This window comes from Bufo gargarizans, chromosome 10, assembly GCF_014858855.1.
Source record: "Bufo gargarizans isolate SCDJY-AF-19 chromosome 10, ASM1485885v1, whole genome shotgun sequence".
Taxonomy (NCBI): domain Eukaryota; kingdom Metazoa; phylum Chordata; class Amphibia; order Anura; family Bufonidae; genus Bufo; species Bufo gargarizans.
In genome coordinates this window covers 62,577,287-62,604,126 of record NC_058089.1, presented here as the reverse complement: position 1 = coordinate 62,604,126, position 26,840 = coordinate 62,577,287, and the positions used below count along the sequence as shown (strand labels likewise).

The following is a 26,840-nucleotide window of genomic DNA, read 5'->3' as shown; positions in this document are numbered from 1 at the left end:
ACTCATTTGCCTAATAATTCTGCACTCCCTGTATACCTGATATCTGATGTCTTCCCATTCCGTTGTTCCTTGGTTTGGGAGTATTGAATATTCACTTATTGGCTTCGTGAGACGCAGCACGGAACTCTTGGGAACAAAATCTGGGATCCTTACTAAATACCTGGTGTCTCCCTGACCAATAGTTCTACATCGGAATCTGTTAACTGAACTGGGGTGGAGATCGGGTTGTTATATGGACTAAGGGAACATAAGATAAATTAATGTATGTACAATCTCCTGATTCTTTTGGATTGTAGCGTTGTTCTTCCTTTGCTGTTCCCCTTCCCTATCTTCCCCTCCTAACTATATTCTTATTATCTTGCTATCTATTGGATTTGAAATGTCTAGGCAAGGGGTAGGGAAAAAGAGGAGGGGGCAACCTGAGTTAAAGGGACACTGACAGGCCCAATAACCATAATTAGCTGTACATATCCATGCACAGGTCTTCTAATGTGCATTAAAAACATAAGTATCCTCGCTGTCCACATTATGAATACAGTTAACTCACGTTTTATAACCTGAACTAAAATCGCTGTTCTTTCTGACCAAGGGGCGGGGTTTCATCTTCTCTTGCGCCCAGCTAGCATCAGCCCAACCGCCGTTTTTGAAGCGCCGCCCAGCTCATCAATATTCACCTAGCTGGGCGGCTTCTGCAGTCCCCGACCTTCCGAGATCCGGCGCATGCCCAATAGAAAGCTATGGGTCCCGGGCGCATGCGCAGAAACTTAAAAGCGAGTCCGATGCCCATAGCTTTCTATTGGGCATGCGCCGGATCTCGGAAGGTCGGGGACTGCAGAAGCAGCCCAGCTAAGTGAATATTGATAAGCTGGGCGGCGCTTCAAAAACGGCGGTTGGGCTGATGCTTGCTGGGCGCAAGAGAAGCTGAAACCCCGCCCCTTGGGCAGAAAGAACAGCGATTAGTTCAGGTTATAAAACGTGAGTTAACTGTATTCATAATGTGGACAGGGGGGATACTTATATGTTTTTAATGCACATTAGAAGACCTGTGCATGGATATGTACAGCTAATTATGGTTATTGGGCCTGTCAGTGTCCCTTTAAACACCTCAATCTCTCCTATGTTCAAAAGAGTAGACAAATCGAAGCAACAACTCCTCTCTAATATGAGCAGACAGACTAGCCCCCCTAAGAAAAAAAAAAAAAAAAAAGATGACACTTCACAAGATCTAGAGGGTGCGTCTGTCTGCTCAGGGGATAATGTAAACCCGATAATACAAGAGAAAGCCCCCCAGGCTGGAGAGAGCTATTCCCAAATTCCAAAACAGGTAGATGAAAATACTCTTAATAAAGAGGAGCAGGCACCAAGCCTGCAAGATATTTTTAAAGAAATAAAAAAAATCTTAGTTTTGCAATACAAGACCTCTCTCTCCAGATGGGAAATGTAAGAGAGTCACTTGGGCTCCTTAGAGCGGACTTACAAAAACATAAAGAATGAGTGATAGAAGCTGAGAAGAGAATATCAGATGTTGAGGATGTGCTACAATAAACGGTTAGAGAAAAAGATACCCTAAAGGAAGAAAATAGGGAACTAAAAAATAAACTGTTGGAACTAGAAAACAGGTCTAGAAGGACCAATTTGAGATGCCTGGGGTCCCAGAGGTAGCAGAGGGCCAGGATACTTGTGCCTTTATACAATCCTGGCTTATGGAACAATTAGGGCACGATATTTCAAATGTAAAAAATTTTGTGGATAGGGCCCACAGAATGGGTAGGCTCCCTCCCCCGGGAACAAGACCTAGGCCAATAATCTTTAACTTATTATCGGTCAGGGATAAAGAGGAAATATTGTGCAGGTCAAGGAAGAGGGGTAATTTGGAGTACAAGGGTGAAATAGTAATGTTATTCCCTGACTATGCAAGAGAAACAGTAAAAGCAAGAAGTCAATTCATTGACTTAAAAAAGATTCTGCGCAAGCACAATATTAAGTATTCCATGACATTTCCGGCCAAGCTAAAGATAGAGTGGGAGAATAAAACATGGTTCGTTGACACTACAGAGGCGGCTGGGGAATGGCTCTAGAGTTGACGTTTAAGGGGGCCGCGATCGGGTCAGGAGGGGGTAATGCTAAGTTAGAGAGCCAGGGCTTTAAGCCATTCTGGGTCACTCAGTTAGGCGGGTGGGAAGGGTGGGTTCCTTGCTTGGTGTTTCCCTTTTTTTTTCTCTCCCTCTCCCTTTATCCTCTCTCCCTGGGCAGCAATGTAGCCAAATATTTATAATTACTGAATATGAGAATAATCTCTTGGAATATTAGAGGTCTGAGTAAAGGTGTCAAAGAGAATCGCAGTGTTCGGTGCAATACAAAGATCTCTTCAGGCGATAGTCTGTCTACAAGAAACACATCTGACAAATGAAACGGCAAGTGGGGCAACCAGACCATAGGTACAGCAGGCCATTCATTCAGTCTACTCATCATATGCAGGAGGAGTGAGCATATTATTACATAGAGGTATAGATACAGACGTGGACAAAATTGTTGGTACCCTTTGGTCAATGAAAGAAAAAGTCACAATGGTCACAGAAATAACTTTAATCTGACAAAAGTAATAATAAATTAAAATTCTATAAATGTTAACCAATGAAAGTCAGACATTGTTTTTCAACCATGCTTCAACAGAATTATGTAAAAAAATAAACTCATGAAACAGGCATGGACAAAAATGATGGTACCCCTAACTTAATATTTTGTTGCGCAACCTTTTGAGGCAATCACTGCAATCAAACGCTTCCTGTAACTGTCAATGAGACATCTGCACCTCTCAGCAGGTATTTTGGCCCACTCCTCATGAGCAAACTGCTCCAGTTGTGTCCGGTTTGAAGGGTGCCTTTTCCAGACTGCATGTTTCAGCTCCTTCCAAAGATGCTCAATAGGATTGAGGTCAGGGCTCATAGAAGGCCACTTTAGAATAGTCCAATTTTTTCCTCTTAGCCATTCTTGGGTGTTTTTAGCGGTGTGTTTTGGGTCATTGTCCTGTTGCAAGACCCATGACCTGCGACTGAGACCAAGCTTTCTGACACTGGCTAGTACATTTCTCTCTAGAATTCCTTGATAGTCTTGAGATTTCATTGTACCCTGCACAGATTCAAGACACCCTGTGCCAGACGCAGCAAAGCAGCCCCAGAACATAACAGAGCCTCCTCCATGTTTCACAGTAGGGACAGTGTTCTTTTCTTGATATGCTTCATTTTTTCGTCTGTGAACATACAGCTGATGTGCCTTGGCAAAAACTTCGATTTTTGTCTCATCTGTCCACAGGACATTCTCCCAGAAGCTTTGTGGCTTGTCAACATGTAGTTTGGCATATTCCAGTCTTGCTTTTTTATGATTCGTTTTCAACAATGGTGTCCTCCTTGGTCGTCTCCCATGTAGTCCACTTTGGCTCAAACAACGACGGATGGTGCGATCTGACACTGATGTTCCTTGAGCATGAAGTTCACCTTGAATCTCTTTAGAAGTCTTTCTAGGCTCTTTTGTTACCATTCGGATTATCCGTCTCTTAGATTTGTCATCAATTTTCCTCCTGCGGCCACGTCCAGGGAGGTTGGCTACAGTCCCATGGATCTTAAACTTATGAATAATATGTGCAACTGTACTCACAGGAACATCTAGTTGCTTGGAGATGGTCTTATAGCCTTTACCTTTAACATGCTTGTCTATAATTTTCTTTCTGATCTCTTGAGACAGCTCTTTCCTTTGCTTCCTCTGGTCCATGTCGAGTGTGGTACACACCATATCACCAAACAACACAGTGATTACCTGGAGCCATATATATAGGCCCAATGGCTGATTACAAGGTTGTAGACACCTGTGATGCTAATTAGTGGACACACCTTGAATTAACATGTCCCTTTGGTCACATTATGTTCTGTGTTTTCTAGGGGTACCATCATTTTTGTCCATGCCTGTTTCATGAGTTTATTTTTTTACATAATTCTGTTGAAGCATGGTTGAAAAACAATGTCTGACTTTCATTGGTTAACATTTATAGAATTTTAATTTATTATTACTTTTGTCAGATTAAAGTTATTTCTGTGACCATTGTGACTTTTTCTTTCATTGACCAAAGGGTACCAACAATTTTGTCCACGTCTGTATACAAATCCTAGCAGTAGTGATAGATAAAGAAGGCTTCTATGTGAGGATGGATTGCATATTGGATGGAAAAGCTTGGATAATAGTGAATGTCTACCTTCCTCCACCCTTTAAGACAGAGGTCCTAGTTAAAATCCACGATCTGGCGCTTAAATGGGGAGAAAAATCACTTCTAATCACAGGTCATTTTAATCATTTAATGGATGGGGAAATTGGATAGATGTAGAATAGGAATTACTCAGAATTATAGCACTGGATCAAAATTAAAAAGTATCACGGAAGAATTTGGATGGATTGATATTTTGAGAGAAATGCACCCAAAGGTAAAAAAAAATACTCCTGTTTTTCAAAAACGCACAAGAGCCTGTCACGTATTGATTTAGTATTTACTAATTATAAGGGGTCACTTGATATACAGGCGATTAAATATGGTCACCGAGGGATTTCAGATCACAATCTAATTATCACCAATATAAAAAAAAAAACTAACTATAAAATTAGAGGGAGAAAAATAAATATAGGGTGGATTAATATTAAGGGGATACACGATAAAGTTTTGCAAGAGATAAAGGAATACTTCAACATCAACAAGGGCTAAGCAGGGATTAAAGTGGTGTGGGAGGCGGCAAAGGCTTATATACAAGGGATTTTTATAAAATACACAGCAATATACAAGAAAGGAATAAGGAAGGAAATTTATATATTAGAACAGGTCATGAATTATGAAGAAAAATACATTGAAAACCCCACCGAGCAAAACTATCAAGCATGGTTAGATAAACAAATAAAAATCAAGGATGATCTGTTCCTTATGGCAGAACAACACAAACAAAACTATGTTAGAGACAATTATATATATATGCACATATACCTGGGAAAAAGTTAGCAGCGTTGATAGCAGCCCAGAGGAAAAAATAAATAAAATAAAAATCACATTCACTGTTTATTGGATAAACGGGGCCATAGTATTGTTGATCAGTCTACTAAATTAAACCTGATGAAGGAATATTTTGAGGATTTGAGGACCACAACAAATTCACTGACATTAGATCAGAGGGAAAGTCTGGATAGCCCCATAAGTGTTGCGGAAGTGGAAACATTTTTGGCAAAGATCACTAAAAATAAGGCTCCAGGAATAGACGGCATCCCGTTTGAAATATACGCACAATATAAAGAAACATTAATACCCAAACTGCTTGCCGTCTGGACTGCCTCAAGAGAATCTGGGAGACTACCAGATTCCCTAAGAAAAAGCCTAAAAGTTACACTTATCCTAAAGCCTGAAAAAGATCCATGCCTACTAGACTCATACCGCCTCGGGGGAGGGGGGGGGGCGTGGCTAGCAGAGGATGATTGCTTATCCTGATTACAACCCCCAAAAACCGACTTTAATCCACCACAGTTGAAGCCCTGGTGCTGCTGAAGTCTGCTCGCCTAAAGTTGGGACTTCCCTTGCCGAGCTGTGAGCTGAAATGGGCCCGAAGAAGGATTCCAGGGGTCCGAGCAGAGAGTTGCAAGATGGCGCCGGGCCTGATACGCCGCGGCGCAGCGACCGTGCGACAGATATCCAGCGAGAGGCGGCTGCTAAGCTGGGGAGGTTCGATTCATCAGAACTCGCAGACTTACCTGAATCCAGCGGGAAGCGAGACAGATCTTCGTCTCATCCCAATCGTGACCGTGAAAGTAAGAAAACTAGGGAGCACAAGATATCTCCCAGCGGTCCTAACATATGAGGCGCTGCGAAGTTGTGCAGAATCGGATGGCACTGACGCTATGGAGTCTGATATAGAAGAACCTACCCTCAAAGATGTGTTGAAAGCCATCACTCAGTGTGGAAAATCACTAACAGTCCTGAGGATGCAGGTGGGTTCCATAAAGGAAAGATGTGTCTATAGTGCGCCTTGATTTAAAGCGCCTGGCAGACCGTACAACTGCCCTGGAGGGACGGATGGGGGAAATGGAAGATGTTGTACCCTCCCTCAAAAGAGCTTCTACTGACCACACGCAGAAAATAGCTCTTCTACTGGCCAAACAAGACGACCTCGAAAATCGTTCACAGAGAAATAACGTCCGCATAGTGGGAGTGCCGGAGACGGTTGAAGGGTCTAACCCGTCAGAATATTTTGAGACGTGGGCAAGAGAAGCTTTTGGAAAAGAGACTTTGACCCCTCTCTTCGCAGTGGAAAGGGCCCACAGGGTCCCTACAAGACCGTTACCGCCAGGTGCCCCACCAAGATCGGTCCTTATGAAAATCCTGCATTATAAAGATAGGGACATTCTAAGGCCCGTGAACAACCTGATTTAACCATTGGCAGTCAAAGGGTGTCGCTGTTTCCTGACTACTCCATGGAGGTCCAGAAGCGGAGATCGCGGTTTATAGATATAAAGAGGCAGCTGCGCAGCCTGAACGTTCCCTACTCCATGTTGTTTCCGGCGCGGCTGCGGGTAGTCGCGTTGGGCAGAACCAATTTCTTCGATGATCCTAACGAGGCCCTCCGATGGGTGGACAGTCATGAGAACCGTCTGAGGAATGCTGACCCGCAGGCGAATGATGACTGAAGGATGGTTACAACGGTTCGGTTTGCATGACTGAATTTATATGCGTGTGTGATACTGTGTCAGTGTGATGTGGCAGCCATATAAGTAGGGGTAGGAGCAGTGCTATTTAAAGTTTATTGCTTTAACATGCTTTGTATCAGCGAAAATTGTGTGCTTCACTTATATGACGGGTTCAACTGATATTATTGAAGGGATGATGTGGGGAGTGGGAAGCAAGTTTGCTGTGGATTCTGAAGAGTACTGTATAGCTTTAATAACTAGACTGAGCCACGCCTTGCCACTGACAGTCTAAATTGTGAGAGGAGCTTGTGGTTCTGATACGGTTGAATCTCTCTGAGCCTGCAGTCCCTTTGGGAGTAAGAGCAGGGACCTGTCAGACACACCAGCGACCTTGCCTTAGACTACCTAAAGGTAGGAGTGATTAGGCGTTTCCTTTTCTCTCCTGTCTCGTCCTTACAGTTTTTTCGTTCTGTTTGTCTTTGTCCTAATGTTGGGGGTTGGGGTTAATTTAGAAACCAGGTTGTGCAGGAATCTACTACTATCCGCAGCGGAACTGCAGCATAAGCATGTTGCTGGGTTAGGTCATACTTGGATCCGACTCACTTATAGATGGTCGTCCTGTTCCAATGGCTAGTAAGGTCACTTTTTTTCAGCTGGAACGTTAGGGGACTTAAGGAAGCCAATAAAAGACGGGCAGTGTTGGATGGTATGGGGAAGTATCAGCCCTTGATTTGCTGTCTCCAGGAGACTCATTTACTGCCAGACCAAACTGGCATTCTTATGCCAAGGTGGGCTGGCCACTGCTTCCATGCTACCTATTCTGCCAATGCAAGGGGAGTGAGCATCTTGATACACAGGTCTATTGCTTTTTCCTGTTTCCCCCAGAAAATTTATAGAGAGGGCAGATATGTTTATCTGCACGGCTCCTTATACTCAGTCGAATGTGTAATTATTGGTGTCTATATTCCTCCACCATACTCCCCGCAGGTGATGAAACAGTTATTTGCTTTGATAGCGGAACGACCTAGTGTGCCTACTGTAATGATGGGAGATTTTAACAATGTACCTAACTTGTCACTGGATAAATTTTGGGCTTCTCCACAGGTTGTCAGCGGCGATCTCACTCCCTTCGGCCGACTACTACAGGAAGCAGCCATTTTGGACTTCTGGAGGTTGAGGTACCCTGACACTAGGTAGTTTTCCTGTCGCTCCAGCACACATGGCTCCTTGTCCATGATTGATTTCATTCTGGGCAATGAATAAATGGGCTACCTATTACACGACATTAGATACCTGCCAAGGCAAATTTCTGATCATTCACCGATTGTGGCGACATTTCAGTTGTTGCCGTCCGTGTCGCGCAGATCTACCCAATGGAAGTTCAACCCCTATTGGCTGAATATCCTAGTTGATCTATCAGATGTAAGAGATGCCCTGACTGAGTTTTTTGACCGTAACCTCTCTTCTGCCAGTAGGATAGTAGTGTGGGATACGATGAAGGCCTTCCTGCGTGGGATATTGGCTGCTAAAATTAATGGTCGGAAAAAGGAGAATAGTGCTTTAACCAGACAGCTGCTCATGGCGGTGGAGACAGCCGAGAATAACTATATAGCAGACCCTAGGTCAGAGCTTGAAACTCAGTGGAAAGAGGCGCAGCAGCAGCTAGACGAACGCTTGCTCCGAAATGCCCGTAATAGGCGTTTTTTGTCTTGAAGCAAGCATATTATGAAGAAGGGGAGAAGGCTACTAGGGCTCAACAGAAGTCTAACTACGTGGTGGCACTGCGCGACATGGACGGTACAGTGCAGTTTGCCACTGAAAAAATATCCCAGATATTGCTGGGGTTCTATAAGAATTTATATACTACTAAAACTGTAGCTACGGAAACTGACATCAAAAATTTCCTCCATCCCTTGTGTCTGCCCACTTTAGATCAGGACCAAAGGGCACTCCTGGATAGTCCATTTACTCTGAGAGAACTAGAAGTGGCACTGGGGGACATGGCTAACAACAAAGCTCCAGGGAGTGATGGCCTACGTGCTGAGATTTATAAACATTTTGCCCCATTTTTGCCCCAGTTATTGGAAGTATTTGGCGAGGCCCGACTGATGGGTAAATTGCCTGACACGATGAATGAGGCGGTTATAGTTGTTATACCAAAGCCAAGTAAAGATCCGGTGGAGGCAGAGTCCTATAGGCCCATCTCATTGTTGCAGGCGGCTGTTAAGCTGTTGGCCAAAATATTGGCTAACCGTCTTAACTCGGTCATTGCCTCACTCAAACAGGGACCAGGCAGGTTTTATGCCAAACATGTCAACAGCGATAAACATTAGGAGACTCTACCTGAATGTTCAGGTGGGCCAGGTCCACGCCTTGAATGCGGCGGTCGCGTCTCTTGATGCGGCCAAAGCATTTGACAGCGTGGAATGGCAGTACTTGTTCCTGGTACTGGAAAAGATGGGGTGGGATCAGTATTTATTGGATCAGAATGTTGTAAGCAGGCCCTACGGCTAGAATACAGGCGAATGGGTGCCTTTCTGACCCATTCAACCTTCAGAGGGGTAACAGACAGGGATGTCCATTGTCACTGCTATTTGCGATGGCAATTGAGCCCTTGGCGGAGGATTTACGTTCATCAGCGGCGGTCAAGGGAATTACTTATGGGTCGGTAACTGAAAAAGTAGCACTGTACGCAGATGATTTGCTTATGTTTTTAGATGAATGGGAGACGTCCTTGCCGGCTGCTATGGAAATTATTAATGGGTTTGGGCATTTGTCAGGCCTTAAAATCAACCGGTCGAAGTCAGTCCTAATGCCGCTTGCTGATGATACTGCGATAGACCCTGTTTTGGCTGGTGGGCTACAGATAGTGTTGAGTTTCAAATACTTGGGGATACAGGTCTCCAGAAATGATATGGACTTTATAGACTTGAATGTACTGCCGTTACTGGATAAGTTCAGGAAGAAAGTACAGGCATGGTCGAAATTACCTTTATCTATGGTTGGCAGAACAAACCTGCTTAAAATGATCCTCATGCCCCAGCTCCTCTATGTGCTGCACAAGGCCCTCATGTGGATTCTATTAAGTATGTTCTATACTATAAACTCAATCTTTAGAGACTTAATCTGGAAGAAGGGGTTTCCCCGGATGAAATTGAGCACCCTCACCCTATGTAGCTCTAAGACTCAGGGAGGACTGAGTGTCCCTGACCCCTTGGTTTATTTTCTGGCGGCCCAAATGCAGCATATGAGGGGATGGGGGGAGGAAGGACAGGCTAATAAGATAGGTACGATGGTAAAATACTTGCTCAATAGAGGTTGCCTCCTATCTGCGCTAGAGGAGGGTGCTTTTAAGGATGTAGGGAGGAAATATGGGATATTGGAATTAATGCATAGGGTGTGGTGGAAAACCAGGAAAATGGCAGGTATTGAGGGGTATACGAAGTTTACACCAATTTGGCCGAATATTATGTATGCTGAACTTAATAAGGTTTCCAGTAGGGGAAATTCGGCCTGGACAGGCTGTGTCAATTATTCGGAGATACATCCCTTAAAGATTTCTCTACACTACAGCAGGAGTTCAGTCTGCCCAAATCCCTCTTCTATGTATACTTGCAAGTAAGACATGCCATACAAGTGCAGGAGCGACAGGAGAAATTGTTGCCTGCTCAGAAGCATCTGATTATAGACCTCACGGCCACTGGTGGAGGCTCGGGGGGAGTGATATCGCTGCATTACCTTAGTCTAATGGAAGCCTTGCATAAAAAGAATCCGTTACCACTGTTTGGAAAGTGGGAAAAAGATGTACCAGGATCGAAGGAGGACCAATGGGAAAAGGTGCTAGCTCATTTTCCTGATATAGCGGTGAGTGAGGCTCATAGGGTTTCGCAATTGCTGTTGCTTCACAGGGTATATAGGACCCCGAAAATGTTATGTAGGATAAATTTTCGTGCTGAAGACCCATGCCCAAGATGTGGTGCTACCTCTGCTGACTTAATACACTTGATGTGGAACTGTCTGCGCTTACGCAGGTATTGGAATGAGGTGGTAGACCTCATCATGAAGGTTTATAAGATTAGGATTGAACGCTCTCCTTTATTGTGCATATTAGGTTATGTTGGGAAGTGTCAGGATCTAGAGAGGTCAAGATGGCTATTCAGCGCATTTTATATCAGGCTAGAAAGAGGATAGCGTCTCGCTGGATAGCTCCAGATCCACCGGAGATAAGCAAATTGAGAACATCGATACACACCTTGGTGCAACTCGAGAGTTATGTTTATCAGAAGAGGGGAAATAACAAAAAGTTTAATAAAATATGGTATACCTGGATTGAACATTTTCATCTTACTATTTAGGACAGAGGCCTGGGGAAGGTGAAGGAAGTGAGAGTCAAACTATATGAAATGAAAATGGACGTAATGTACGGTACAAAGTAATAAGTGTATAAGCTGGTGTGCTTGTGGTTTGAATGTGCATTGAATCACACTCTGCAATCTGCTGTGGACTTTTTTTGGTGATGGACTGCACCTGGACTTTGGGGCTGGGGAGGGAGGGTGGGGAGGGTTTGGGATGGGTTTATGTGTGTTGTCACTTTTGTTCACCTACAAAAATGAAAAATTTGATCTTGAATAAAAAGATTTGATCAAAAAAAAAAAAAAAAAAAAGACTCATACCGCCCGATCTCACTAATCCACACTGACAATAAAATATTAGCAAAGTTTCTTGCAGATAGACTCAAGTAGGTAATTACGACACTTGTGCATGAGGATCAGTCAGGATTCATTCCAGGTAAAACTACAACTGACAATATTATAAGACTATCCGTGAACACTCTGCTAGAACCCAGCGGGGAACGTATGATAGTTACAATTGACGCTTCGAAAGCATTTGATACCATAGAGTGGCCATTTTTTTATCTCGACACTAGAGAAAATGGGCTTTGGAGACAACTTTGTTTCATGGGTCCAGTTACTGTATACAGACGCTACCGCAAGGGTAGTGGTGAATGGGGAATGCTCAGATAGTATACAAATTAACAGAGGGGTCCGACAGGGCTGTCCCCTCTCTCCTATGCTTTTTGTCTTAGCCCTTTCGCCAATATGATTAGGCAGGATAAAGAAATAGTGGGGTTCCGGTTTGGTGTTCACGAAGAAAAAAATAGTCTTATATGCAGACGACATTATGCTGTTTGTGGGTGCGCATGAATCACTAACCAGAATACTGCAGATATTTGATAAATACAGTAAGTATGCTGGACTTAATATAAATTGGTCTAAATCTGCTTGTATCCCGATTGACCCTCTAAACGACTTTGTACCAGGTCCTCTGGAAATAAAAACTGCACAAGAACCGATTAAATATTTGGGGATCCAGATAACCCCCAATCCTAAAGACTATGTCCAATTGAATATTATACCTCCAATAAAAAAAAGGAAAAAACGCCATATCTCAATGGCAGCCCGTATTTCACTAGTGAAAATATGCGTATTACCTTCGTTCAATTATATTTTGTGGAATGTGGCTACAATAAATAGGCAGCTTATTAGCGGATTTGATTTGGAGAGGGAAAAAACCTAGAATCAGAGCAGAAATATTGAGGGAAGGAGGACCCGGATCTGGAACTTTACTCCATTTCGGGTTACATTAAAAACATTATAACCTGGAGTAAGTCACAAAAGATATAGGACTTTAATTGCTGCATTTGATAAAAGGTTGTACTGCTGCAGTGTGTTTCAAATAGTGGAGGCAAAAACTTTAATGCATCTTTGAAGGAGAGGAAAATAATAGCATTGCGGCACTCACCAGGATAAACATCAGTTGCTTTTATTGTGGCTTCCTTAGAAGAAGATACATGTGGGTCCAGGGGCGGATACACTGTTGCAGGCGGCGACGGCCGTTTCGCGCGTGGGGTCGCGCTTCCTCAGGCCGCTCGATACGTCATGACGCAAATGCGCCTTATATAGAGGCGGACAGGGCACGGCCGACGCCGTCATCCACAGCTGTTCGCCCCTGAGAAAAATGACATATAAAAACGAGCGCACAGCAGTGACATTATAAGTACAATCGAAATAGCAATACAATTATACAGTTGGATATATTCATCTGTCTATGCCCCAGCACCATGGAAAATGTATGCAGAGGCCCGGATAAATAGAAAAGACATATATTAAGACGATATACGTTGGATCCCTATATTCAAAGGGTGAGGGCGCACAATAGTAGTATAGTTAAGAACACATATGTGTCTATACATTATGTGGACGGAGGGATCGAATACTGCATAGGAAGCACGAAGGTACATGAAAGGAATTAATAAAAGGTTAATACAAATATGAAGAAAATTACAAAATGAACGCATAGCCGAGCATAAAGGGACAAAGATACATGACTACGGATGCCAATTTGTGGAGCAAGTTGTTGCTTACAGAAAGACAGACATGTCGTTTCTGTCATTCATGCCTGCTGGACCCATTGCACCCGTCTGGATAATCCACCTTGCCTCCCTCTGCAGGAGTAGGCGATGTCGGTCCCCTCCCCGAGGGATAGGACGGACATGTTCCACCCCCGCAAAGGAGAGGCAACGTGGATGGGCATCATGGGCGGCACGAATGTGGTCAATGAGGCGAGGACTGCCTCTCCCTGATCTGATGGAACCAACATGCTCGCGTATACGTTCAAAGAGGGGACGTATGGTTTTACCCACGTAAAAACGTCCACACGGGCAGAAAATCACGTAAACAACATAGGGCGTACGGCAGTTAATGAATTCTCGCACTGTATGTGTGATACCTCCAAAAAATAAATGCTTGCTGCATGTATTGAGTGCGCAGAACGAGCAGTGACCGCATTTATAGTTGCCCTTGGGCTTACCTAGCCACATCTCGTCCTTGGGTGTGGAAAACACACTACTGACGAGTTTATCTTTTAATGTAGGGCATCTCTTAAATGCAATCAAAGGTTTCTCGTCTGTCACACTATCAAGGGAGGAATCTCCTTTTAATAGGTCCCAATTCTGATTAATCACTTGCTTTACCACGTCTGCTGCAGCACTGTATTGGAAAGAAAATGCAAAACGTGATGGTGCGGAACTAGCTGTTCTCTCCCTGAGCAGGGAGACACGATCCAATTTAGCCGCCTTACGCATGGCTGCTGAAACACCATTCGACGGGTAACCCCTATCCAGGAGTCTTTTACGGAGCTCCAATGCCTGCTTAAAAAAGCTTTCATCTGTGTCATTAATCCTACGTAGCCGAATAAATTGACCGTAGGGAACAGCGCGCTTAACCGAGGGTGGATGAAAACTGGTCTGGTGGAGGAGGGAGTTGGTGGCAGTGGATTTACGATGGCCACTAGTGTGTATAGTGCCATCTCTGACTGTAACCTGTACATCCAGAAAGTCCAAGGATTCACCGCCAAATTTGACGGTGAACCTCATGTTCATCTGGTTATGTGTATTTAAATATTCTACAAAGGCCCAGCACAACTCCTCACTCCCCCGCCAGACCAGAAAAATGTCATCCACATACCTCAGGAGAAGGTGGATGTGGCGTAGATAGGGGTTGTCCGTCGAGAAGATGTATGTCTCCTCGAATACCGCCAGGTACAGGTTTGCAAATGTGCACGAGACAGGGGTGCCCATCGCAGTACCTAGTACCTGGCGGTACCAGAGACCATCAAATTGGAAAACGTTATTGCTAAGGACTAAGTCCAAAGCCTCATGAACAAAATCCATAAACATAACACTTTTATCGGTTCTATGTAGGACCGTGTTGATCGCTTGAAGGCCCAGATCGTGTGGAATGCGAGTATATAAACTCTTCACATCGAGAGATACAAGGTGAAAGTCTTCCTGCCACTCAAGATGATTGAGCGCACGGAGAAAGTCACCTGTATCCTTCAAGTAAGTGGGGGTGCTACTTAACAAAGGCCTCAGGAGCCAGTCCACATAACTGGAAAGGGGTTCCATCACTGAACCGATCCCCGCAATGATGGGGCGACCAGGGGGTCGGGTCAGTGATTTATGAACCTTCGGTAAAAAATACCACGTGGGAGTTTTGGGGAAGGCTGGTATCAAGCGATCTATCATATTTTTAGGAAGAAATTCATTAGAAATATAACGATTAATAAGAGCATACAATTTTGATGATACATCGGGTATGGGATTTCCCTTCAGTTTGGAATAAACCGAGCAATCATCCAATTGCCGAAACGCCTCCTCCTGGTAATACTCCCTGGGCATCAGGACCACATTCCCTCCCTTTAATGCTACAGCAGCCCAACAAGATACCTATCATGGAATTAATCATCAAAGCATGGAAGGAAGCCAGAGAACTATGGACAAAAGATAGATTTCATATGGATACCCTATTATGGGATAACTTCCATCTGACTGAGTTAAACACCGTTGAACAGAAAATCTTGCGTAAATATGGGATTTTCAAACGGGGCCAGGTATGGAAAAATGGGGACATAATCCCATATCAAGAGTTAAAAAACAAATATGGTTTGGGAAATAAAGACCTGGGGTTATATTACTTACAACTGAAACATGCTTTGCGAACAGGGGTAGGAAAGGGGACACAGATTACGGCTTACCCTCACCCACTAATAAACATCACTAGATTAACAGTAGGGAAAAAAAATATTTCTAAAATATGAGAGTCTGTTATATAAAAACAGTTAAATGTCTAATGTACAAATGGTCTGAGGTCCTACCATCACAAAATCAGGAATTATAGGAAATGGTCATTCGGGCAAAAAACAAGGTGTCAAAGAATTTCTCTTATAGAATTACTCAATTTAACATACTATATTGCTTATACTACAGGCCATTTATATGGATACACCCTAATAAAATGGGAATGGTTGGTGATATTAACTTCCTGTTTGTGGCACATTAGTATATGTGAGGGGGGGGGGAACTTTTCAAGATGGGTGGTGACCATGGTGGCCATTTTGAAGTCGGCCATTTTGAATCCAACTTTAGTTTTTTCAATAGTAAGAGGGTCATGTGACACATCAAACTTATTGGGAATTTCACAAAAAAAACAATGGTGTGCTTGGTTTTAATGTAACTTTATTCTTTCATGAGTTATTTACAAGTTTCTGACCACTTATAAAATGTGTTCAATGTGCTGCCCATTGTGTTGGATTGTCAATGCAACCCTCTTCTCCCACTCTTCACACACACTGATAGCAACACCGCAGGAGAAATGCTAGCACAGGCTTCCAGGATCCGTAGTTACAGGTGCTGCACATCTCGTATCTTTACAGCATATGCTATACTATACTATACTATAAATTTAAAGAATTTAGCTGTCCAAAATGTGGAGAGAAAGGAGTGGATGATGTTCATATACTCTGGACGTGCACTGTTATCCAAGACTACTGGGAGAAGGTGATCATGCGAATAGAGGAGTATCATTCCTTTAAAGTCCCCAGAAATTTTGAGATATGTATTCTTGGGGCTACGGATAAAAAAGGTCATTTCCAACAGTGAGACATAGCAGCCAAATTACTATTCCAGGCTAGGAAAAATATCATTCGACTTTGGGGAGATAGAGCAGCACCTACGGTTGCGAACTGGGAGAACTCCACTAGAGTGTCACTTGCTATAGAAGAATTCCATCTAATTTCCCACGAGAAAAAAAAACATTGTTTTGCCCAAATATGGCATAAATGGCTAAGATAAGAAATGGTCGGGGCGAGGGGGGATGGAGGAAGGCAAGAGGAGAGGGAAAGAAACTTTTTTTTTTTTCCAGGGGAAGGGGAGCAGCAAGCAAGGATGATTGGGAGGGAGAATAAGATATAAACATATCAAACATTTTATATGGAATAATAAATTTGTATACGGATGTATGGGGGGGGGGGAGAAAAATAAAAGAGAGAAAGAAAAGAAGGGAAAATAAGGAAATTATTGTGCTATGAAACACTATGTAATTTTATAACCTTAATAAAGAAATATAAAAATAAAAAAAGAAGCTTATCTCAGTATATTTTGGAACAGAATAATCTTACCTTCTTCAAAACAATGCAGACCGATACACTTTGCTTCTTTTCACCAATACCTCCAGCCTCTGCTTCCTTTAATAGAAAAACAGCTTTTTTTTGTCCTGCAGCATCTCCATTTTCCTCTCCTTACAAGAAAAATAATACTTTAGCATCTGTAAACCATGCCTGCAATGTGCCCCTACAAATGTTAATATTCATACTGTATGTGCATAAATACCACTGTACCTGGATGTAACAGCTCAGCCTTTGTCTCAAGCTCATAAGTCTTTGAACTGTTTGTGTTGGACTTGGAAAGATAGTATTGTGCAAAGTCCTGAATTAACAAAAAAAAAAAATATAATAATTACTACTACACAGACACCAGGTTAGAGACAGCATGAACCACACGTTTTTTTTTACTGCATTCCACTCATTTTGAGATACAATTTTTTTTTTTCAGTTGGTGTTTATAAGAAAAAAAAAAATCACCCTTTTTCTCTTGTGGGGATTTGCAGGCTTGCGGACGCAGTACAGAGGCAATGACAACGTCTTTAACTTAAATAGTGCACTGTTTTATTCACACAGACATAAAGTGACAAAATAACAATTTCAAGAAAAAACAGTCACCTTGAGTCTGGTGTTAGTTCACACCAGACTGCAGCACATAAGTCCTTGAAGGAAGCAGTAGTCCATGTGCTTCTGTCCACAAACAATGTAGCAGGCTTAGACAAGGCCCAAACCCTCAAGCTCCAACACCCAGCACTCCACTAGCAGATGGAGGATAATCCACACCACCTAAACATGCTGGCTGGGTTTTTATATTCCAGCCAAAACCCAGCCTGGAACCGTGGGGAACAGCCACCCACCCTGCTCTTTGGCTGCTCCCAATAAGAACCGGCCCGGATTGGCTTTACAGCTGAAGTGTCAGACTGCACTACAGAACTGACACTTCAGGAAAAAATTCTGGTTCTTACCTCACCAAGGCCAGGAACCTCGGTGACACGGAACCTTCTCCCCAAAAGGTAGTAGCAGAGAGACTCGAGTGCCCACTTGATGGCCAGGCACTCTCTCTCCACTATACTGTACCTAGTCTCAGTTGGGGTAGGCTTCCGGCTGAGGAAGACAACGGGATGCTCTTCCCCGTCAATATCTTGACATAGTACAGCACCGAGACCTACCTCGGAGGCATCGGTCTGCACTATAAACTCCCTTTTGAAGTTGGGTGTCACCAAAACCGGGGACCCACACAGGGCCGACTTCAAAGCGGAGAAAGCCTTTTCCGCCTGCTCATTCCAGTGGACTGTCACTGACTTGCGTCCTTTCAAAAGGCCTGTCAATGGTCCAGCGACTGTAGCAAAATTGGGGACAAACCTCATATAGTACCCCACCATACCCAGGAACGACTTTACTTGCCGAGTAGTGACAGGTCGGGGCCAATTCCTAATTGCCTCAATTTTGTTCACCTGAGGTTTGATCATTCCGCGCCCAATGACATACCCCAGGAACTTGGTCTCTTCTAACCCTATTGAGCACTTTTTCGGGTTAGCGGTTAGGCCAGCCTTCCTAAGGGAGTCCACTACAGCCTGTACTTTAGGTAAGTGACTTTCCCAGTCGGTGCTATGGACAACCATATCGTCCAGGTACGCCGAGGCGTACCGACGATGTGGACGGAGTACAATGTCCATTAACCTTTGATACGTGGTGGGAGCGCCATGTAGACCAAAGGGTAATACCTTGTACTGATACAGCCCCTCTGGGGTGACGAAAGCCATTTTTTCTTTGGCAGCCTCCGTCAAGGGTACCTGCCAGTACCCTTTGGTGAGGTCCAACACCGAAAAATACCGGGCTTGGCCCAACTTTTCAATAAGCTCATCCACTCGGGGCATGGGATACATGTCAAACTTGGACACCTCATTAAGTTTGCGGAAGTCATTACAGAACCTTAATGTCCTGTTTGGCTTGGGTATTAATACTATCGGACTGGCCCACTCACTTTTTGACTCCTCGATGACACCCAGCTGGAGCATTAGCTGCACTTCCTCCGTGATGGCTTGTCGCCGAGCCTCGGGTACCCGGTACGGCTCAGTGACAATGTCATGCCGGATTACGGACGTGCGTTCAGGGAGGTCTGAAAACACATCTGTATTCCGACTAATGAACTCCCTGGCTTCCTGAGCCTGTTTAGAGGAGAAGCTGTCAGCAATTTTTACTATGACAGCCGCTTCCCCTGCTTCAGACTGAGGGGCTGAAACCGCTCCCCCTAGGAACCCTGGTCGTGGGCTGTCTTCCGTACAGGTTTCCCTTTCCTTCCACGGCTTGAGCAGATTCACATGGTACACCTGCTGCGGCTTTCGCCTCCCTGGCTGGTGTACTTTGTAATCTACCGGTCCAATTTTTTCTAGTACCTCGTAGGGCCCCTGCCACCTAGCTAGGAACTTACTATCTACAGTCGGTACCAGAACCAACACCCGATCACCCGGGTTAAAGTTTCGGACCAGAGCCTGCCGATTATAGACCCTACTCTGGGCTCGCTGTGCTGCCTCCATATGCTCCCTAACTAGAAGTAACACTGTTTCCATCCGTCCCTGCATCTGGGTGACATACTCAACTACACTTTTGTGCGGTGTGGTTTGTTGTTCCCACGCCTCTTTGGCGACGTCCAATAAACCACAAGGGTGTCTGCCGTATAGCAGTTCGAAGGGCGAGAACCCGGTAGAGGCCTGGGGCACTTCTCGCACTGCGAACATGAGATAGGGCAGAAGAAGGTCCCAGTCCTTCCCATCCTTAGACACCGCTCTTTTCAACATATTTTTTAGCGTCTGGTTAAACCACTCTACCAGGCCATCCGTTTGCGGATGATACACGGATGTCCGTAACTGTTTTATTTGGAGCAACTTACAGAGTTCCCTCATGACCTTGGACATAAATGGGTCCCTTGGTAAGTTAGAACCTCCTTAGGCAGACCCACTCTAGAAAACATTTCCATTAACTCCTTCGCTATGAGTTTGGCTGACGCATGACGCAGTGGCACCGCGTGGCATAGTTGAGGATGACCAGGATGTGCTGGTGCTCTCTAGCTGACTTCGGTACTGGGCCTATGAGATCCATAGCGATACGCTCAAAGGGAACCTCAATAATCGTGAGAGGGACCAGAGGACTACGGAAATGTGGCTGGGGGCTGGTTATCTGGCAGGTTGGGCAAGACTTGCAAAACTCTTCTACCTCTCTGAACACACTGGGCCAGTAAAACAGCTGTAAAATCCGGTCCTGCGTTTTCTGCTGGCCCAGGTGTCCCCCAAGAACATGTTGGTGGGCTAATTCCAACACGAGCTTGTGATATGCCTGGGGCACCACCAGCTGTTCAATATGTTCACCCCGTAGTTTATTTACCCGGTACAGCATCTCCTGTTGAACCACAAAACGGGGGAACATAGATTCGGCCCCCTGTTGTTGCGGCTCACCCTAAACTACTACCACATTTTCCCAGGCTCGAGATAGAGTCGGATCCTGGTGTTGTGCTGTAACGAAACTATCCCCAGAGACATTGAGGTCTGCCAGCTCAGGACCTGGCGGCAAATCCTCTACATCTCCCACCATCACACTTAACAGGGTTGTCTCCCCCTCTTCCACCGAAGTGGCGGTCACCCCTACTGCTGGTCCTTCTGACTCAGGTTCCCAAGGTTCTGGCCTCCCCCCTGAGTCAGGCCACTCTGCTAGGGGTACATCTATCTCCCGGGTAACTTTCGTATCCAGCCAGAGTGCCGGGAACCCGGGGAAGTCTCTCCCAATTATCAATTCATATGGTAGCTTTGTGGCGACGGCCACCTCATGCATCCACCTGCCGGCCACCATTGACAGAGAGACCAGGGCGGTGGGATACTCCTTTAAGTCCCCATGTATGCAGACAACGCCGACTCTTCGGCCAGTATACTCAGCCGACCGCACCAGGGCAGCTCTTACCAGGGACACCAGGCTCCCTGAATCCAGCAGAGCCACCACCAGAGTGCCCCCTCAATGTCCACCTCAATGTCCACCTGGCACAGGTGGCTATTGTCTATAGTCTCTAAAGTTCCTGTGGCACACAACATTCTGGCATATAATAGTAGCGGAAGCCATAGTTGGTGTCCATGGGTTCCCCCCGATGGGGACAGTTGGCCCTTATATGTCCAGGCTCCTGACAACGCTAGCAGACCACCGGGTTTGGGTCGGCAGGGGTTACATCCCGGGCGGGTCTAGCTGGCACCGGCCGCCGTGTCTGGGGTGGAGTTTTCCGGGGTTTGACTGGCCCCCTCCCAAAAGAACCCCCCTGTAGATTTCTGGTGGTCTCATAGCGCTCCACCAGGTCGAACATCTCCAGGGCATTATTTGGAGACACCTGGCCGATCCAGTGCTGGAGAGGGTACGGCAAAGCCCTCCAAAACACATCCGCCAACAGCCGATCCAACATAGCAGTGGGAGTCAACATGTCAGGCTGCAGACATTTTTGCAAACGGTGCAGCAGATCATAATATTGTGGTCTGGCGGGTTCAGCCGGGTTAAATCCTCACTGATGCACCCTCTGGGCCCGGACCAACACATTCACCCCCCACATTCACCCCGAGTCTCGCCGGGATCTCACCTTTAACTGTCGGGTAGTCGGCCGCCTGATCATCGGGGAGATCAAACAATACTTGCTGGGGACCAAACGCCAGGAACGGAGCAACGACCTCAGCCCACTGGTCTCGGGGTAACTTTTCCCTCACGGCCACTTTTTCGAAGACCGCCAGATAGGTCTCGACGTCATCCGAGGGGGTCATCTTCGGAATCGCCCCGTGGACAGCTTTCCGGGCATCGTGGACATTCTGGGACGCTCCTGACGCCTGCAACGCCATCACATGTTGCAATAGCAGCTGGTTCGTTTCTTGTTGCTGCTTGTTAGCCTCCCGCTGCAGCAAGTTAGCCTCTACGAGGGCCTTCACGACCGCCTCCATTTTGTCAGGGGATACGGGTCGTAACCTTGCCGGCTAAATGTAGGACATGCACTTGTGCCCGGATAAAACAAAAACTTTTCGGCCTTCAGGCCTGCCTCACTGCGCTTGCCCGCATCAGACAAATGTGGGGATTTGCTCTGGTAGACAAGCTTGCGGACACAGTACAGAGGCAATGACAATGTCTTTAACGTAAATATCTAATCTAATCCGTTTTTTATAAGGACTCCTGCACACGCCCCATGGCTGTGTTGCGGGCCGCAATGCACGAACACTGACCGTTGGGGCAGCCGCAGAGGATCGCAGAACCATTAACTTTAATGGGTCCGCAATACGACCGTTCCGCAAAAAGATAGGACATGTTCTATTTTTTTGCGGAACGGAAGTACGGGACAAAACCCCACGGAACCCCCCCCTGTAGTGCTTCCGTAGTGTTCCATGCTTCCGTTCTGCACCATTCCGCATCTCCGTATTTGCGGACCCATTGAAGTGAATGGGTCCGCATCTGTGATGAGCGAGGTGACGTCAGCACAGGTCCTGCTGAATGAATATAAAAGATACTTCTATCTTCATTCAGCAGGACCAGCGCTGACGTCACCGCAGTCACCACGTCATCAAATGGCTTGCATTTAGACCTTTTTCTACGCCTAATAAAGGCCGGATCATCCCCTTCCATGCCACTTATTTTTTTTAGACCTGGTGTGAGCGGGGAAAAGTCTGCGCCTGAAATACACCTAAGGGTACTTTCATACTTGTGTTGTTGGATTCCGGCAGGCAGTTCCGTTGCCAGAACTGCCTGGCGAATCCGGCAATTTGAATGCAAACGGAAACCATTTGTAGACTGATCCGGATCCGTCTCACAAATGCATTGCAATACCGGATCCGTCTCTCCGGTTGTCATCCGGAAAAACAGATTTTTTATTTAATTATTTTTCAAATTTTTAAAGGTCTGCACAAATTTTTAACATTGGGGGTCATTTATTATCCTGAAATATGTCTGTATTAGGGTACTTTTTTTGCTGGACTGGTTATTTTGACACCATGTCCCATTTTTAGCCCCCCTGATGCACCCCTAGAGTAGAAACTCCATAAAAGTGACCCCATTTAAGAAACTACACCCCTCAAGGTATTTAAAACTGATTTTACAAACGTCGTTAACCCTTTAGGTGTTCCACAATAGTGATTAGCAAATGGAGATGAAATTTTTAATTTTTATAATTTTTTCCAGTTACAAAGCAAGGGTTAACAGCCAAACAAAACTCAATATTTATTGCCCGGATTCTGTCGTTTAGGGTTTTGGTTGCTCTATATTACACTTTTTGTGAGGCAAGGTAACAAGAAATAGCTGTTTTGGCACCGGTTTTATTTTTTGCTATTTACAACATTCATCTGATAGGTTAGATCATGTGGTATTTTTATAGAGCAGGTTGTCACGGACGCGGCGATATCTAATATGTATACTTTTTATTTTTTACGTAAGTTTTACACAATGATTTTATTTTTTTTAAACAAAAAAAGTGTTTCCATAGTCTGAGAGCGAAAATATTTTCAGTTTTTAGCCTTTTTCCAGTTTTTACCTTGGGTAAGGTATGATTTTTGCGGGATGAGATGACGGTTTTATTGGCACTATTTTGGGGTGCGTGTGACTTTTTGATTGCTTGCTATTACACTTTTTGGGGTTAGGTCATGTGATATTTTTATAGAGCAAGTTATTACCGACGCTGCAATACCTAATATGTATACATTTTTTTATTTATGTAAGTTTTACACAATGATTTCATTTTTGAAACAAAAAAAATATCATGTTTTAGTGTCTCCATATTCTGAGAGCCATAGTTTTTAGTTTTATCTTAGGAAGAGTAATTTTTTTTGTGGGATGAGATGATGGTTTGATTGGCACTATTTTGGGGTGCATATGACTTTTTGATTGCTTGCTATTACACTTTTTGTGATGTAAGGTGACAAAAAATTTATTTTTTGGACAGTTTTTATTTTTTATGGTGTTCATCTGAGGGGTTAGGTCATGTGATAGGTTTATAGAGCCGGTCGATACGGACGTGGCGATACCTAATATGTATACTTTGTTCCCCCCCCCCCCCCCCCATTTTTTTTAACTTTATTTGGGGAAAATTACGTTTTTGTTTATTTTTACTTGAAACTTAACGGTACGTCATGTGCCACTAAGTACCAGGACAACACGCCGTACCTGTACGTCATGTGTTCTGAAGAGGTTAAAAAATATATATATTTTTTTTAATGACATTCTATTCCCCAGCAGTCATGTGCAAGAATGGCATATGCTCGTTGAGACTCTTTCAATTACCGTTCTTGCACACGTGATCGATGATCAACAATTTTGAGCCAGCGGGAATCAGAGCTAGAGCTCTGGAATGGCAGTACTCTCAAAAAGATAATTTTTTTAACAAGGCAAATAAGTAAATCTCTTACTTGGTTGGACAACACCTTTAAGGGATTTTTCATTTAACCCCTTAGTGACTACAGATACCCCTTTTTATGGCGGTCACTAAGGGGACTTAGGCCTTCTGCACACGAACGCATGCGCCCCGTGGTTGTGCTGCGGCCCGCAAAACGCGGGCCACAATGCACGAACACCGTCCAGCCGCATCAGATCCGCCCGTTCTGCGAAAAGATAGGACATGTTCTATCTTTTTGAGGAACGAAAGTACGGGATGAAACCCCACGGAATCACTCCGTAGTGCTTCCGTAGGGTTCCGTTCCACACCATTCTGCATCTCCGTATTTTCAGACCTATTGAAGTGAATGAGTCTGCATCCGTGATGTTTTTCTGGAACACTTGGGGCTGGAACCAGCATTAATGCATTTCAATAGAAAATAATGCAGGATCCAGTATTCTGGACGGAGAAAATACCGCAGCCTGCTGCTGTATTTTCTCCGCCCTGAAATGGCAAAAAGACTGAACTGAAGACATCTTGATGCATACTGAACTGATTGCTCTCCATTCAGAATGCATTAGGATAAAACTGATAAAAAAAAATTCTGGTATTGAGCCCCTGGGACGGAACTCAATACCGGAAAAGTTTAACGCAAGTGTGAAAGTACCCTAATACAGACATATTTCAGGATAATAAATGACCCCCAATGTTAAAAAATAAAAATGTTCCCAACAGTGCCCATAACCTTTCAATTACAAAGTGCCTGCATTAATATTACAGAATTATTGTAATTTTTATATGTTTTGGTTACAAAATAGAATCACCTGCCGAACAGTTTAAATGTTCTAAAGATAATACTTGCCAGACGATAAAGCAGGAAGTAACAGATGATGGAGATAAAAGTCCCAAAACAAGGAGTGACAAAATAGCCGAGGGCTATCGTCCGGTGATTTGCCCCACCTAAAAGGATAAAAGTGGTAAAGAATATTAAAGGGGTTGCAAAATAAAATAAAAATGATTTATAGTCAGGGGGGTGTTTAAAGGGAATCTGTAACCAGAAACCTCCCTATCCAACTTTGCATAGACATATAGCTGTTTTTCACCTGATAAAAGCAGTGTTTTCTATTGTTGATGAGAGGCTCTGTTCCGGAGTTGATACCTTTTTTTTTTATATGCAAATTAAGCACTTGGTGCAATGAGGGCATCCCCATTGTTACTCCCTGGCTTCTTTGCCACTGCCTAGCCCTGTCAAACAAAGCAGCAAGGGAGGGACTCACCACAGAAAATAGTGGCACTTGGGTGCAACAAGAGCAATGGTGATGCCCTCACTGCACCAAAGGCCTAATCTGCAGATCAAGAAAAAGTATCATAATTTGGAAACAGAGTCTCGGATGAACAAAAGATAAGTGAACCGCAACTATGTGTCTATGCAGATTGATGGGGAGGTTACGGATGACAGATTCCCTTTAACCCCTTTAGGACACAGCATTAATTCACCTTAAGGACTAGGCCATTTTTTTTGCAAATCTGACCAGTGTCACTTTAAGTGCTGATAACTTTAAATCGCTTTGACTTATTTAGGCCATTCTCAGATGTATTTGGGAATATTGTATTTTTGGGGGATATTACAAGGCTTAGAAGTTTAGAAGCAAATCTTGAAATGTTTCAGAAATTTTCAAAAACCCAATTTTTAGGGACCAGTTCAGGTCTGAAGTCACTTTGTGAGGCTTACATAATAGAAACCACCCAATAATGACCCAATTCTAGAAACTACACCCCGTAGGGTACTTTCACACTTGCGTTTTTCTTTTCCGGCATAGAGTTCCGTCACAGGGGCTCTATACCGGAAAATAACTGATCAGGCATATCCCCATGCATTCTGAATGGAGAGTAATCTGTTCAGTTTGCATCAGGATGTCTTCAGTTCAGTCGTTTTGACTGATCAGGCAAAAGAGAAAACCGTAGCATGCTACGGTTTTATCTCCGGCGAAAAAAACTGAAGACTTGCCTGAATGCCGGATCCGCATTTTTTTCCATAGGAATGTATTAGTGCCGGATCCGGCATTCAAAATACCGGAATGCCGGATCCGTCCTTCCGGTCTGCGCATGCTCAGACCTTTAAAAATGAAAAAATAAAAAATAAAAAAACTGATCCGTTTTGCCTGATGACACCGGAAAAACGGATCCGGTATTGCAATGCATTTTTCTGACTGATCAGGCATTTTTCTGACTGATCAGGATCCTGATCAGTCTGAAAAATGCCTGATCAGTCAGAAAAAATGACATCCGTTTGCATACAGTTTGCCTGATCAGGCAGTCAGTTCAGGCAACGGAACTGCCTGCCGGAATCAAGCAACGCAAGTGTGAAAGTACCCTTAAGGTATTCAAAACTGATTTTACAAACTTTGTTAACCCTTTAGGTATTCCACAAAATTTAATGGAAAATAGAGATACCATTTCAAAGTTTCACTTTTTTGGCAGATTTTCCATTTTAATATTTTTTTAACTTTTACAAAGCAAGGTTTAACAGCAAAACAAAACTCAATATTTATGGCAGATTTTGCTGGACTGGTTATTTTGACACCATGTCCCATTTGAAGCCCCCCTGATGCACCCCTAGAGTAGAAACTCCATAAAAGTGACCCCATTTAAGAAACTACACCCTTCAAGGTATTTAAAAATGATTTTACAAACGTCGTTAACCCTTTAGGTGTTCCACAATAGTGATTAGCAAATGGAGATGAAATTTTTAATTTTTATA

The 26,840-nt window shown here is 44.2% G+C and overlaps 1 protein-coding gene across 3 annotated transcripts in view; it reads right to left on the bottom strand.

Annotated features, from left to right (window-relative positions):
- Positions 1 to 26,840, bottom strand: part of SLC29A2 (solute carrier family 29 member 2) — a 238,240-nt gene that overhangs the window by 75,215 nt on the left and 136,185 nt on the right. For all 3 annotated transcript variants that reach the window (XR_006386902.1, XM_044269677.1, XM_044269678.1), the window contains exons 7-9: positions 24,942 to 25,039; positions 16,945 to 17,032; positions 16,726 to 16,844 (exon numbers count right to left, since the gene is read on the bottom strand). Coding sequence is in view for 2 of the 3 variants with exons in the window: in XM_044269677.1 (XP_044125612.1) it covers positions 16,726 to 16,844; positions 16,945 to 17,032; positions 24,942 to 25,039 (305 nt within the window). In the remaining variant the exon portion in view is untranslated. The remainder of the gene's footprint in view (positions 1 to 16,725; positions 16,845 to 16,944; positions 17,033 to 24,941; positions 25,040 to 26,840) is intronic.